At 41.8% G+C, this 16,484-nt stretch overlaps 1 protein-coding gene across 2 annotated transcripts in view; it reads right to left on the reverse strand.

Annotated features, from left to right (window-relative positions):
• The window catches only part of ntf3 (neurotrophin 3), a 42,176-nt gene extending 28,719 nt beyond the window's left edge, over nt 1–13,457 (reverse strand). For both annotated transcript variants that reach the window (XM_030439465.1, XM_030439464.1), the window contains exon 1: nt 13,223–13,457. In XM_030439465.1, the coding sequence (XP_030295325.1) occupies nt 13,223–13,240 (18 nt within the window). In that variant the 5' untranslated portion in view covers nt 13,241–13,457. The remainder of the gene's footprint in view (nt 1–13,222) is intronic.
• Nucleotides 13,458–16,484: the final 3,027 nt, after the last annotated feature.

Below are 16,484 nucleotides of genomic sequence, written 5' to 3' on the forward strand. Positions count from 1 at the left end.
CATCTGTGACATATGACTCGCTTGAAGATCAGCCAGAGTTTTCAACAATTAGGGACTTCCTGCCAAAGTGAGAACATTTGACTGACTATCAGTGCATGTTCATTTTAAGATTATAGAGTTTGGGTTAGGTTTAGGTGATTGTAAAGGTTTGGGGATGATTGCTTTAATTGTAGGTCATCATAAGTCAGACATACATATGGTATTTGTTTGTTCCACAGTGGCTGCCAGTTCTAAAAACACCTGGGTACTGTCACGCACGTTGGAAAGCCTAAAAAAGCCTCCCCAAACCAATTTATTTGTCTGTGCAAATGTATGTGTTTACACCAATATTTCACAATGATTCAATCTAAAAAAAACCAACTATTTCAGTGAAAAGTGCTCAGGGAAACTTTAATGGTGGCACCCGCTTTGCTTTACTTTCCATCCCAGATACAGGGGTGCAACAGGGAACACCTCCTGTCTCTAATATATGTTATTCCCATTTGCTCAAATTACATGATGGTGTTTTTGGCTTCTTTCTAGAAATCTACTCGACACAGAAGGGGGGGGGGGGTATTTAAAGCAAGTTCAAGTTATATTTTAGTTATGTCCTCACATAACCTGGCTATCATACATTCAATCTCCCAATCCAAGGGACAGATCCTGACCTGAACCTTATCATACCAGAGAATGCACATTACTCTTTGAAGGCTGATGTAATTAAATACTGTGCTGTCATTCATAGAGTAGACATTGTTTTGGTTATGGTTATCTGATTTCTTGAAAAAAAGACTCAAATGTGTTTATCTTTCTGTTCTCTGACTGTCCAGAGAATCATATTCTGGGTGATTAATGTCATCTGTCATCTATTTGGCAGAATTTCTAGAATTTCATGGCTTGCTTTCTCAGCATTCGTTAACTTCTGACTGGCAATAAGACTTTCATTCTACCACAAATGGCTGCAGAGGCAAGAAATGAGGGGTTGCCTTCCAAACATGCACTACGGTAAATACACTACCTGACACTGAATGTCAAAACAGATGTTTAAAGTGCGAAAAACCAAACTCTCTCGTGGTAAATGGTTTGGTGAAAATAAATGGCTAAACTTTCAAGAGCTTTCAAGCAGCTCCTGTCTAGCCCGCATTGTCAAATTAGCAATTTGTCCAGTTCAGTGTTTGGACTTTTCACTCAGTGATCACTGCATAAAACAGATGTCTGTCTGTCAGATGGAACTCAGTCCTATTGGAAGTAACACATTGTTGTCTCCTCTGTCCAAACCAGTACTTATCCTGTCTCAGTAACAAAAAAAATACACAGACTGATAATCTGGTGATGCCAGGACTCATCACGGCTCCAGTCATACCAGGATGATTAATTGCAAGGTAAATTTAAAATAACAGAAGTAATTATAACGAATAAAGTCACATTCATTTTCTGTGTGTTCGGAAGATTCCGTGAGAAGTCTGTCCAAAAACCAATCAAGATATTACACTGTCCTCTCTTCTGCGCCAACACTTCTCATCCAAGCTGCCAGAACTACAATAAATCTGCTCTCAGCTTAATTTAAATTCACTTAGTTCAGCTTTAACTATGTCTGACTAGTGTCATGCTGTGTCACTTAACCACACATAGCAAAGATGTCCCAAGTGGAATACACAGTGCAGTTTTATTTCTGTTCATATGAAGCTCGGAGTCACATGAATGGTGTGGTGAAGATTGTCAAAGTCTGTATGGACAAACTATGCTTTTTAGTGATGCTACTGGTTCTAGAGATGGCAGTGTATATCTGGACTTTGGTCTAGACTAAAATATCTTGAGGGTTACTGAATGGATTCCAATACATTTTGTACAGAAATCCTCAATTGCTGATCTTCTGACAGTTTCATGTCACACCACCATGAGGCTGACATCTGTGGTTAGGTGAAATATCTTGACGCCAACTGAAAGGGAGGGAAGGAAATTTGTTACAGACCCTAGTTCAGTGGTCCCTCGACTCCTCCTCGAGCATCACTGTGACTTTGAAAGTCTGGGCTTTTTATGAATCTTAAATATTATGGGATGGATTGCTGTAAGTTTACAGCCCCAGCTGTACTTTGTTGTTAAGTGCTAATTAGCAAATGTTACTATGCAAACATGCTAAACTAAAATGATAAACTCTATGCCTGTTGAAGATTGTTTATCATGTTGGTGTTTAGTGCAAATGAACATGCTAGCATTATCACTGTGAGCATGTTAGCATGAGGATGTCAGCTTTTAGCTTATGTACGGACTCAACTAGGCCCAAACATGGCTGTCGAATATTAAAGCATTTGGACAGAAAGCAAGGAGAATTTTTCTCCATGCAAAGTTGCGGATATACCTGAAATTGCCAATGCTAATGCAGATAGCGAAATCAAATGATATCAAGATGCAAAATTTGCGTTATTTGCAAAAAAAAAAGTCAAATGGCGCAGGAGACTATGTTGCCAAAGCCAGCTTCCAGATGTTGAATCATATTTATACAAAGACAGACCAAAAAACGCTTGGAGAAAAATCAGGTAGGAAGATGAACTATCTAGTAAGTTCAAAAGTTACATGATTCCAGCTAGTGATTGAACAAAGTTTGAACAAGCATTAGCACAGTAACCCACGTGATTAACACACATTGAAACATTGGCTTTGTTTTGGTCAATTTTCCAGTTATATTTTGCTGATTACTTGTCCGGGACTTTGCCCCAAGTTACAAAGCAGAAATGATGACCCAGTATGAGCCTATTTGTAGCATTAGGTCCTCGGGTAGAGCCCTTCTGGTCGTTGGAACAAACTTGCTGAGGAGATAAGGCTCTCAGAATCAGTAACATTTTTTGAATCACTTCTTAAAACTCACTTTTATAAACTCGCTTTTATGTGAAGTCTCCCTTTTTTAACTGATTTTCATCCTTCCATCTTTTACTGCTCTAGTTATCTCTTTTTGATTCCTCCCTTTTGATGTCATATTTTCTGCCCATAAGCTTTTTATCTGTTCTGAATTCCTTTGATGTGATGCTGTCTTTTACTTGTAGTTAATCATATGGACTTTATGTGTTTTTAAATTTGTCACCTTAGACTCGGCTTCCTTGTGTTTGCTTGACTATTTAGTATTTCGTGTTTCCTTCTTTTGCTTGTTTGTCAAAGCATTTTGTAAACTTTGTTTTTAAAGGTGCAATATTAATAACAATGATTATTATCTTTTAATTGTATATTTAGAAATGTGTAAAAATATTAGATAATCTCTACACTCTCATACATTTGAAGAACATATTTGCGTGCAACCAAGTTTTACATGTTCAGGTCTGTGTGCCTATTACAGAGGTTATCTGTGCACGTAAGACGAAGCTCCTTGCCAGCAGTAGTAAGTGGGCAATAATCTTGAGGTGCAACAGCAGCTGCCAACCAGTATTTTGTTTGGAATAGCATCTTAAGTGCAACTAGTTTCCCTCAATTATCGCCTATTGAAGGTTGTCTGGGCCTGTACTCAGAAACGAAATAGGATTGCACTGCAATAAATCTTGATGGATGTCAGGGATGGGAAAGTACTGACATTCACAGGAAAGAGCTATACAACTCAGCGTCACGTTATCTGTGCAGAGCTCACCACACACGTCAAATCACTATTGTTTACTGTATTCCATCATTTGAATGACTGCAGCTATTTGTCAGGAAGCCTTCATTTGCTTCTGCATGATGTTAACAGCTCTGTTCGGTTGGACTTCCAGTAAAACAAACAAAAAAAAGTCTTCCTTCTTCCAACATCTAACCTCTACTTTCCCAATTGTGCTTTGCAATGCTAATTAGATGTAAACAAACCAACCTGGACTGTCCTTCCACACACACTGTGGCGACAGGCCGTGCTGTTCAGTAGTGATGAAGCCCAAATATTTCCAAAGTTAGTCTCCATTTGTGTTTTAATCTTCCGTCCGTCCTGCATTCGGTCTCAAGTCTATCCATGTTTTAACGTGAATCAACTGTAACAAAGTAGTCATTAGATTTATATTGTGCATCGGATCAATACACTTGGTCCTTAAAGGTGCGATATGTAGTTTTGGGGGAGAAATTCTTAAAGAAAGACCTTCATTACTGATTTTTTTATGAATAAATAAACTAAATAATCAATCTGTCTTTGTTTTCACGACTGAATAAACACACTGACATTAAAGGACAACACAATTTATACTGTTTAATGTGTTTATATGTGGCGGACCCTGCCACCTTTCCAGCTTCAAACAGTGTTCTGGGGATCTTATTTTCCTCTTGTTAAACAGATTGTTTATTCACTTATGGAAAAAAGAAATATCTCTGATTTTGTATTTTTACCTCATTAATATTGTCAAAAGTCTGAATTTCTTCTGCAAAGCTACACAACACTACTACAATGAAGATGACAGGATAGGGCAGGCAAGATTAAAATCATAAAATAAGCACAATAAACAGTCACACACAGTAAAAGTCCAGATATGTGTAAAAATAGCCCTTCGAGTTGACTTGAGTTGTTTTATGGTTAGTTTGGCAGATGTTTTGAAGAAGGCTAGAGATTAGGCAGGAACATCATCAATCACCATGCAGGAAAACCAGTGCTGTAATTGTGCAAAACTCCATCTTGGCAAGTATATGGACCATTGCTAAAACCACAAATTCTCATGAGTATCACATTTGCCAAGGCCATTGTCCATTACTCTGTAATGAAATCTGGCCAAACAGAAGTCAGCTGGATCTAACTTCAGTACTCTAGGTTTGTGTGATGCCCACTATAGCTCTGTATCACAAAGTCTAACAGATACGTTCACTGTAAAAATGAAAATATAGTCATTATCTACAAAAAAGGCTCGCAGAATTCCTCCTAAACAACTGAAGTAGATGGAGAGTAGATGTCCGTATACCAATTCTATGGAAGCCCTAAGATCCCAAACTGTTCTGAATAGATGTTATTTACACCCTTTATAAGCTCAAAATTTCACTGTAGCTGCTAAGCTAAAAGCTTTAGTGCGAGGCACCATGTGAAGTGGGTGCATTTTGAAAATTGTCTTTTCAAATCAGTTTGGGATCTCAGTGCTTTGTATGGAGCATTTGTTTATGCTTTAAAACAAGTCCCCATTTACTTCAGTTGCTTAGGAGAATGCTAATGCTAACAGTTCCAGCGATATAAACAATGTGTGCAATCTCACACTTAATTCAAAATCAAAATCTATTCCATTGGCATCTACAGCAGGACTCCTGTTTACCCCTTACATTAAGCATAAACCCAACTAGACAATGGACACAAATCCTGGAACCACTGGGCTGATGGCACCTGGAGCACATACAGCACTCGGAAAACCACATTTAAAGAAAATAATACCCAGCAGCAACGTCTGTCTGCCGCTCATCCATCACTCCCACACAGGCACACAACTTTGAAGTCTCAGATGTCAGAGCCTCCAACCACTGCATGAACGCACCCCTCCAGCACACTTGATTCAAAATCAATCCGGGCTATCAAGTGCATTATCTGTGACGGATTACACATTATGACTACGGACATTAGTAAAGTGCTTTGGCAGTACTGTATCTGATCATAGTCAAGCCAATAAAGCCATTTGACTGCGATTACCTATCTCAAGCGAATTTCATGCAAGACTTTCACCTTGCAGGTAAACATAGCGGCAGGAAAAAATGTACTGTTCAGTGAGAGCCACGTGTCTCCATGGTGATTTGAATTTCTGAGCTAATGAAAAGGTAACATGTTGAAGTTATATGGTTTTCATGACATTTCAGTCCGGTGCTCACTTCCTCAACAGCCAAGTTCAGGGTGAGTTTAGGGATTTTGTCTTTAGAGTAAAGATTAAAGTCAGGATTAGTCTCATGTTTGGGATAGAGTTTAACAAATGTGGGGACAGGTAGGGATTGGGTTTGTGTGTGTGTGCTGTGTGTTTCACCCTGAGGCCATCTGAACATCTGTCAGCTCAAATATCAAAGGTGGCCACCAACCTGACGCATCAGTCCATGCAGATGTCACCTATAGGCATCTCACGCCGTAAGGAGAAAAACGACGATGTCTGCCTCCAAGTGTTTGAGCTGTGATCATACAAGAGTTCCACCTAAACCATCTGAGAAACTTTGGGGCTGTTAGAGGTACTTTAAATTCCTGTGAATGAATCATCTGTGTAAACACTGAGCGAGAGGACACTAGAGTCCCATAACAAGAAGCGGCTTTTTCCAGCTTTTAGTGTGATATTACATAAGATAAGCAGTAAACACTGCAGCCATGTCTTTCCAATTTATACTACTGCCTTTTATTTCCATTAATAATTTACTTTGATCAACAGAAAGCCGCTCAGATGGTGTAAAACTCAGCTGAAACTGACAAGTGTTAAGTAAATATAACTTTAACTTGACTTTCATGGTCATAATTTGGAAACAATGGCAACACACCCCAGAGATTATATGATATAATCACTCAATATGACTCAGTGGAATTTGACTCATCTACCAAAGTTTATATGAATATGTCACATTTGTCACTTCTTTGTCAGATGTAGCTAGGAAGCTGATTTCCCTGCTGTAGGTGCAGATCAGTGATGTCAGGCACATGTACTGTACTTAAAGTGGGAACAGACAACTTCAGCCTCCCTCGTGTTTCCATGGGGTATTATTGTTGGCGTCGCTCTGGCAAAGACAAGCTGATCGCTTTTTTTTTTGTTTTCCTTAGAGGAGCAACAGCCAACAGCGCGGCACAAAACATGACTTTAATTATTCATTAAGCTGTGAAAGCAGATAGAGCTGGAAGCCAACAGTCAGGCTTTATGTTCCTGGGAGAATTCGTGCCCGGTTTATAGGGAGCCAATCTAAACGCTGATGGTGCCCAAACTTTTTCCTAAATTCCCTCAATTGACCCTTGCTAAGATTATGAAAAAATGATTCGGAATTAGGGCTCCTACATATTTAAAGAGCATTTTACAGCTTAAACATTATTATTTGTTATCATTTTTACTAAAACTCACTCACAAATTTAATCGTTGTACATTTTCAGATGAAGAGCATGTGTCCTTGTAAAATACACTGCACTGGTAAATATTGCTCAACATATAAGAATGAATATGACTTCTGCCCCTAACAATAACACAGTGCCTGGTCGAGGCCTCTTGTGATGTTTCTATGCGTTGTTACCACCAAAGAAACACTCTGTCTCACTGCCTGCAGGAGATTAACTTGTAATTGAAGCATTGCTTCTTGTACTTTTGAATACTTCTTCCAGCGCTGGCATTGGCACAGTTAACATGTTAACAGCCCCCCAGCTTCTATTAATGTATTTTATGGGTAACTGGATTTAAATAAGTTAGACAAATGGCAAAAACTATTACATACAGATAGAAACGAGCCCATAGGGCTGACTATCAGAACCAACCCAGCGAGATGCCTTAGAACAAATTAACTGTATTGACCACAAAGTTCTGGTTCTGCATAAAGAGGAATAAATTAGAAATTGTCAGCACAGGGGAAGGTGGATAGAGAGGAAGCGAAGTCTAATTCACTGTATTCTGATCAATTTAAAGGTCCAACATAATAGAAAGTGACATTCCCGTGTCTTTTCTGATTATTAAGCAGGTCTACGTGCTCTATTAAAATGTGCAAAACACAGATGGTATTCAGAAGCCGTGCCTTCAAACAGGCCATCATAACTTTCGTAAGGTTGTGATGTCACAACTATACAATCCCCGCCCACAAGTAATGCCACCAGCATAGCAGTGGTTGCAGGAACACCGACAGAGCTGATGCAGAAGCTCTCAGGCCTGTTAGAACCGACCAATCTGAGCAGGCCGATCTTTCCGGGAATAAAGAAGCTGCAGCAACCGCCAGGAAAAGAAAATATAACGTGTTTTATGAACAATAAAGCATCTAATCATTTTGTAGAAGACGCCCACAATCAAAGTATGAACCTTAAAATAATAATAAATATGGGAACTTTAAATATGATCCAGCGTACACATTAAGCCTAAAACCTAGGCTTGATGTGTAGGATAATGTGGGTATGAAAAAACACCTACATACATCCATGGATCAATTGCTAGGTTATAATCTGCATGAAGCACATAAATCCATAGAGGCTTATAAGTAAGTGAGGCTTGTACAGGAATCCATCCCAGTCGACCCTATCAGTGATCAGCCGTATCGGGATCAGGACGCTATCAGGAGGTCACTGAGTCTACCTTTTAAAGAGGAAACTGAGAGGGTGGAGAGGAAGAGCAGGCTGGGTGGGGGGCGGTGGAGAGGCCAAGATGAAGAGGGGGACATAAAGATGAGGGGAACAACAGAGGGACATAAAGATCCAGACAGTGAGTGTGAGGGAGATAAAGCAAATCGTTGAGACAAGAGGGGCAGATTACCGGGTCGAAACGGACAGAAAGAGGCGGGCTGAACCGTCATATGACTGAGCTGCTGGGAAGGCCGGGCTTCACCTTGAAAACCACATGATCTCTATCTGCTCTGCCTCGGGGAATTGTGGGAAAGTCAATGTAACTTGAGTTTTCGTTGGAGCTGCGCTGAGGTCTCAGCTACGATTTAGGGCTGTTTACATGAAGGTAGGCAGTTTAGGTTACAGGTTAAAGGAATGAATCCCCTAAATGAGCGTCCTGATGTTTCCGCACACGACTCCTCTCCTCTGCACCGGGCCTGTTTCTGCTCCACAGAGCAGAGAAAGCTGCCTGATCCAGATCCTTACAGTATGTTTTGCTCTAACTAGCCATAAGAATGTGCGCCGTGTAAACACTCGGCTAAATGTGTAAACCATCTCGGAGCAGGCCCGGGCCGTGAAGCTGCGAGCATATAGAATGAGCGCAACAGCTTGATCCACACAGGGGAGGAAGGCGAGTGTGGAAAAAAAAAAACCCTCTTTGTCCTAAACACAAGCTAAACTCACCAACAGCCTTCGCCTCGCTCATCTCTCTGGAATGACGCTTCTCGGACCTGCAGTTTACTCACATCCCTTCGCAGAATCTCTTTACTGTTAAGGTTTGTAGTTCAGATGCACGTTTAGATCTGAAGGACTTCGGCACCCTGAATCGCCACTCAAATTCACCGACCTGCTTGAAAAAAAGGCCCTACAAGCCCTTCAGGTGCTTGACCCCACTTGTAGCAAACACCACATGCGACACAAATCTAATCGAGACGTGCTTGAGCTTCACTTGACTTTAATTACAAACCCCTTCAGTGTCTTGAGGAGCAGAAGCAACCTGCAGCAAATGTCTGCTAAGTGCTTTTAGAGTTGCAGAGGAGTGGCGGGTGGAGATGGGTGGGCCTCGGGGATCCCTGAAGTCCCTGACAGCTGAGATTGGATCTGACGGTTAATTTACCGTCACCGACAGGCTTTTCCTCTTGCAGTGTTTCCGTTTTGAACGCTTTTCGTACAAATGGACATGCAAAGCCGCATCTTCGAGGACAATGTGCATTTGTGTGTGAGCAATGTGAATTAGATTTCCCTGGAAAAAACCCTCCAGATGTAAAGCAGGCGACTGGATGACGGCAACATGCAAAGTTAGATCGATCCGAGTGCTGAATGACTGCTGTGTGGTTAGAAAATTAAAGTGGCTGAAATTAATTGAGATCTGAATCAGCACTAAAAATCAGGTGATCCCCAGGCCCAGGCAGTCTGGTCCGAAAGGCCTGGTTCACATTCAACAGTCTGTAGCCTATATATACACTGAAACACATTTTACTTGCTGTAATCCTTCGTTGTGTCCGTACAGGCCGTTAAGAGATCGGTTCTGGGGGGACAGACTCCACAGATTCACAAGTCGGTGATTATCTTCCAAAGTCATTTCAGTATAGAACAATGTATTCACGTTAAGATCCCTTCATTGCAACTCAGCAGAAACGCTGTCCAGGAGAAACACTGGATAGAAATCTGTACTAAAAAGACAAACTTTTGAAGATATCCACCTGATCCAAGAAGTATCGCCGTGGTTCGTTCAAATAAACTGTGAAACACATTGTTGCCCTGAAGGGAGACTGTGGATTTCGTTCCCCAACTCTTAACGGCCAGGAAGTTCATACGGGCATCTGAGTACAGATTTAGTACAGACCTGAAGAAAATGCATGCATCTTAACAATCTAAAGCAGGGGTGCAAAGAGGGCCAAAACCAAAATGCGTGCCACAGGCCAGAGGAAAACACCTGTTGTATTGTACAAGTTCCTTTAATTGACTGGCTTCCTGTGTCAATCTGCAACATGTAGACCACCTTCTGGTAGGGTTATATTAACCCTTGATGGGGCACTGGGCTTGGGTTTGTTAGAGTCGGTTTATTTGTGTAAAACAGAACTTTATTTGGGGATAATATGTACTGTCCTCAATCTAAGCCAGTCCCCAGTGCCCCTTCTTCATATCAAGCATCTGTTTTTTAGGAAAAATTAAATGCTTTGTGCAGGGAGAGTGACTGAATGATCCCTCAAAATTGAAATAAATCCTACCCTCTCCTTGTCAATGAGTGAAATTGGTCCAACAGGATCAGGTTACAACTGATTCTTTCTTTCTTTCTTTCTTTCTTTCTTTCTTTCTTATTATTATGTATTTTACCATTTAATCCAACCCAGAAGTCTATTCCTCACTAAGCAGTCATGCTGTCTGGTTATCAGTGATATAATGGTTTTACCATTTTGGCTGAAGATTTCAAGTGCAAGTGCACACTGAGTTACACGTGATGACACAACACGGGGAGGAAACGTGAAACATCACCTATTGAGTTAACAGATTTCCGAAAAACAGGGGAGGACGCTGGAACTTCCCTCTGCCGATCCCCTCTGGAGGTGTCATGAACCCAAATGAATGAAACATCTGTGATGGGATAACACCAACAATCCAGGCAGGCTGCCTCTTCCTCTTTAAGTGTCGGGCTGACGCTGTAATCCAGGGAGAAGTCCCCGGGGACCAAGTTAAACAATAAGAGGGAAAGTTTCCTTACATCGCTTCATCTCTGTTTGTTTAGACCTCAAATTAACAAGGAAAGTTAATCCCCGTATGACAGGAGGACATGTTTTACACCTGCACGCTTCCAGCCACAGATATTGCACAACACCAACACTGCAGCGGTAAAATTGCCAGAGTGAATGAATATGAATCAGACGTCTTAAAATAAGTCGTTTAATACACATTTTGTATTCTTATTATTCAATAATGTCGTCTTGTCCTCACAGTTTCACTGTTTGGAAATTGAAACCAGCAACTATAGAGTTCAAACTGCGTCACAGGCCTTGAGGCGAACTTTGTTTCTGTCATCTGATGTTGCTCGACAAGTGCAGCGACATAAATAACAGAAATTGGGGCAACAAACGAAAGTGGTACAGGAAGGGGAGAGTGAGGCGGAGAGAGGAGGGGGAGTTAGATACACAAAAGCACATAAAGGTTGGAATGCAGAGTCAAAAGGGGACAACAGGAACTCTCCATGGTAACATTATCAGCCACCTGGGAGCCATTTTGGCCCCTTTCTACCCTTTATCTACTTTATGTTCTTCCCATGAGCCCAGCCCCTGATCTGTTCACACCCCTCACTCCTAATTTTTCCTCTTTTGTCCCGCAGTAAAAACACAAAATGCACATTGTTAAACCGAGTCGCTGCAGCTGCAGGAGAACATGCACACAACAGCCCGCAGCTGGAGGAGAGAGCTCGTCTCAAAGTTGCCTTGGAGGCCATTTTTGACTCAAGCGCCCATAAAGGGAGTTAAAGACCTAAACCGGCCCCTGTCCCTTGCCTCCTTTCCTTGCGTCCTAATTTCCTCATCCTGCTGTGTGCCTGCATATCAGGAGGGGCTCTGCGTCAAATCCGCCGCCGCCTGCAACAGCTGCTCCATTGGCCTCCGCTTCGCGTGCACGCGAGTGGACTCCCACAGCAGCAGGAAAGCATCCACCAGAGGCTCGGGACGCCCACTGATGAGCGCCATTACGCAAAGCTGCCCCGGACCACATGTCATGTCAGCCCTATTGCACTGTTAAGGCCATTATGCACAATTGCTTCCATGTTTTGTTATGTGATCAGACTGGGGACACAGGCACAGGCACGCACACAGTATTTTTGGGTTACTGGGCTATTTGGCTGTAATCACATCAGCAGCTCCCGTCATTCAAATTCTGGTGTCTGAGGTGGAAAATAAGGAGGGATGCGATGTCGACAGTAATGCAAAACACATATTAACCCCAACTCTGCACAGAAAACTGCAGCTCAACTAAGTGAAGAAGGTGGAGAAATCTTTCACTTTTTACAGTTTTCTAAGCAACACAATCTTGTGTAAATGTTCCAGGCACATGCAAACTCATATGTTCTACATTATTTAGCCAAAAAAGGAGGATTTGGGAGCGCAGGAGACGTTGGGGAGCCCCTCTGCGCGCACCGCTCGCTCTCTCCACCTCGTGCGCACGCTGGCTATAGTTTACATGCATACACAAACAAATCTGCACGCATGCACAGGGCGCAGGAAACGCGCAGGGAGGGAAAAAGAAACATTCAAGGCACAGTCCGCCTTCCTGCTGGGAATCAACTGTTACATATCGGCTTTCACTCCTACTAAACAGCGAGCGCAATTAGAGCGTCGGTAATCCAAAGGTACGAACTGAACCACATCTGAACCGTTCCCCGTGCGCACTCAGCCACCTCCGCGCCCTCCAAACTCGCCGCACACACCTTTGGAAAGAGCAAAACTTTCGAGTGCATGTGAGAACAGCAGGAGTCTTTGGTGTTTGTGTGCGTAAGCGAGCTGCAGAGAGACCCAACCCTTCTGTGTACCTGTGCACAGAGAGAGAGAGACGGGTAGGAGAAGTGAGTCTGTCGGCGCTGCTTTGCCTCCAGGCAGCGCACGGCGCGTTGCGGCTCGCATTCTACTTTGTAGTTTTACCTGCCAAAGCTCCGGCTTAGAGGAGGAAACAAGTCCCTGAACGTGTCATGCAAGTCCTCTGTTATATAAAAAGTAAATATTTAATCGGGAGCACTCAAAATCAATTTAGACGCCTCTGTGGTGCCAAATTGGAAACTTTTAAAAGCTACTCATGCTTTACTTGTGACTCCAGCAGCTCCAAGGCTGCATCACACGATTTATTCACCTGAAGTACAACTTCGTGAGTCTTTGCCATCTTTTAAAAGTCCGATGAACACTTTGGGCCGGTCTCTGTCACTTCTCTCCTGTCAGATTCCCAAAGAACCAGAGTTGTTCAGCGACAAAAACGCTCCATGAAGCACCAAGTTAAATGAAATGAAGCGGCTCCTACCGTAATAAAGGTAACCATAGCATCGGCAGGTTAGTATCCAACAGAGTCGACATGAAGGTGATTAATTTTAAGACAGAATCCTTTGCCAACGAAAACTTCCCACTTTCTGAGTGCTGCCGCCGGTCTGTGCGCCACACTGGTTCTGTGTGGAGAGGATCAGGGTGTGCGTAAAGCTCCCTCTCTCTCTCTCTCTCTCGCTCTCTCTCTCTCTCTCTCTCACACACACACACATACACACTCTCTCTCTCTCTCTCTCTCTCGCTCGCTCTCCCTCTCTCTCTCGACAACATAATCTACGCCGCTCTTTCTGTTACAGGACAGATGGCTCTTGGCGCATGTTGCTGCAAAGACCTGCATGCATGCTGCCACTGTCTGTCAGCGGAGCAAGCCTGCTGACATGAATTAGGACACCGAATTAGGAGCTTGTGTGCGTGGGTGTGTGTGTGTGTGTGTGTGTGAGAGAGAGAGAGAGAGAGAGAGAGAGAGAGAGAGAGAGAGAGAGAGAGACTAATGCAACCTTGCGTTTTCACGTAGTGCTGGCCGACATGAAACAGGTTCCCCAAGACTGAAGTTAGCAGGCCTATATTAAAATATATATATATATTTTAAAATAAACAAATAAAACACAAACATGAGTTAAACATTTTTTTCTAATTAGTTAATGCTTTTGACACATGCATTAAAATCCCTCTATATCAAGGATCTGGGAGCAACAGGATGTATAACATACAGTAAAGTTTCTGCAGACACAGTGGGAGTCAGTAACCTTCCTGACAAAGGAAAATGTAAGGTTGAAGTTGAATGATTTAAAGGTGCACTATGCAGATTCTGGGAAATGTTTTTAATCAGAAGCGAAAAAAAAATCTCTATTGACTCATTCTCATGGCTAAACAAACTAAATAAACAAACTCTCTGCTTGTTGACCTTAAAGGACAACATAGTTTTTATACTTTGTGTATATTTGGCGGACTGCCACATTAGCTTGTTTATTCAGTCATAGAAAAGAAAAAGGGTTGCATTATTATCTCTTTGATTGTGTAAACATTAAAATTCTGATTGTGAATTTTTTCTCCAACACTACGTAGTGCCCCTTTAATGTCCTGCTGTCTCTAAATATCAGCCAACATCCCAGGGTTTCCCCTATATGCAATTGACTGTGGCACACAGCCACGGCAAAATAAAAGCCGCCACACCAAAATTCAGGCATAAATAAATCCAGTTTTAGAGAAAGGAAATATTTTACCGTCATCTTCCACCGCAGTCTTTGACGTTAACTAGCATGTTGGATATTTCACTTGATAATTAGCTAGAGGATTAAAATGGTCACTTAGAGCGGAGTCCTGCACGGGTCACCGCATCCGACCAGTTTTCCGACACAACTTACATTCCGCACCCGAGCCGACCCGGTATAAATTGATACCGACGCCCGAAGGAAAATTGGACGGACGCAATTTTTAAAAGTGAAAGTAAGACAGCATAGAGGGAATGAGTTCTGGGAGGGCGCAAGCACACCTGGATGAGCTCATATTAAATATAAATGCTTATCGTTTGTGTCGCTAATAATGACTGATGATAAGTGACGCCTTGAAAATGGCAATCGTAAAACCCGACTCACCTCTCCAGGCGTCTGTGTCCGACACAGTAGCCTACATTATTTTTCACCCGTGCAGGACTCTGACTTAGATAACTCCTCTCTTGAAACAAATAATTAAAATAGCATTTCTTTACAATATTAGAGTTCATGATTGCTGTGTGAGAGCATTATAACCAGAGAAAAAAAAAGAAATTCCCTAAGTAGCCTATGACATAAGTATAAATATTACAGTATGATGACCCAAACTGACACACACACACACACACACACACACACACATACATACACACCCGCGCCACAGTCTCAGAAAATACTGGGGGAAATGCTGCATCCACTGTTTTGGGGCCTTTTCAACTTTCTTGAAGAGCCTCTGTGTGTTCATTCTCTAATCGCACTCTTTAACACAAATAGATATTTGAAAGGACAAATTAAGAAGATGAAACACGAGTTACAATTACAAAGCATGTGGTTATGCCTCACAGTAACAAGGTCCTCATTTACTGAATGGATCTTCAGCCACACCAGCTTTGCTTAATAAAAGTTGCATGTAAGCAATTGGGTTGAAAGCATTAAAAAAATTAATGAAATATGTTTGTATAACCTCTGTTTTGTGCCTGATCTTTTTCAATCAATCAGTGCAGTTGTGTGGAATCACTTGACTAGTGCAGAACATTTCAATTATTTGAGTGCAGTAAGACTTCATCAGCTGACAGCTTTTTAGCTCTAATACAGCATTTAGAGGTTCAATGCCTTGCTCAAAGGAGCTATACTGCTATCCCCATTTACACTTATTCATGTGTAGAGGACTTTCAGGGACTCTCACATCTAGCAGCCATAGCGGAGTCCCGAGCTCTTATTAGGGTTTTACAAAATTAGAGATGGGAATCTGGCACCTTACTCTTCAATTGAATTCTAGATGGCTTTAAAAACAGTGTATTTGTAATGATCCATAAATCAAACAAACATACATTTTCTCCCATTTCCATTGCCCATTCTTTATCTCAGTGTCTTTCAGTGCCTTCTGCTGCATGTGAACATTGCACATGCTAACATGCTTGTCATTTATCTATCTTCTTTTAAGTATATTTTATATTTTTGTGTTTTTTGAAAGATATTTCTGTGTGAAGGGAAACTTGCAAATTAAGAATTTCATTGCCTGGTGCAAATCATGTGTATATGACAATAAAAAATCTTGAATCTTGAATCTTGAATCAAGCTCAGCCATCCTCACCATAACTGAAGAAATTGACTAGCTTACATTCTAAACAAATCTAACATGTTTTCATTCTAACCCTAACCTAACCCTAACCCATCGAATTGGTTCAGCCATCAGAAACATACAGCCCAGTCTTACAAAACTTTTGATCCTCATTATGTTAAGAACTGGGTTTTCAACAGCAAGGTCTGGAGACTCCTACTTAACTGGCACAGGGACAATCACAGTAGCAGTTTTGTAGCTAAGGTCAAAATGAACCATGATCATGAACTTCTATTAATCTTAACCAAATGTGCATTCTTGGCGTATGTGTTCTTTGAGACAAACTCCTCTGTTTCTGTGATCTGATTTTGACATGCATTGAAACCGACGCGGCAGTGCTCTGTCAGCTGCACATCTGGTATTTCTCCTCCATCTCTTGTCAATCTCAACAGCACATCTGGTAAAGCTAT

This window comes from Sparus aurata, chromosome 14, assembly GCF_900880675.1.
Source record: "Sparus aurata chromosome 14, fSpaAur1.1, whole genome shotgun sequence".
Classification (NCBI taxonomy): Eukaryota; Metazoa; Chordata; class Actinopteri; order Spariformes; family Sparidae; genus Sparus; species Sparus aurata.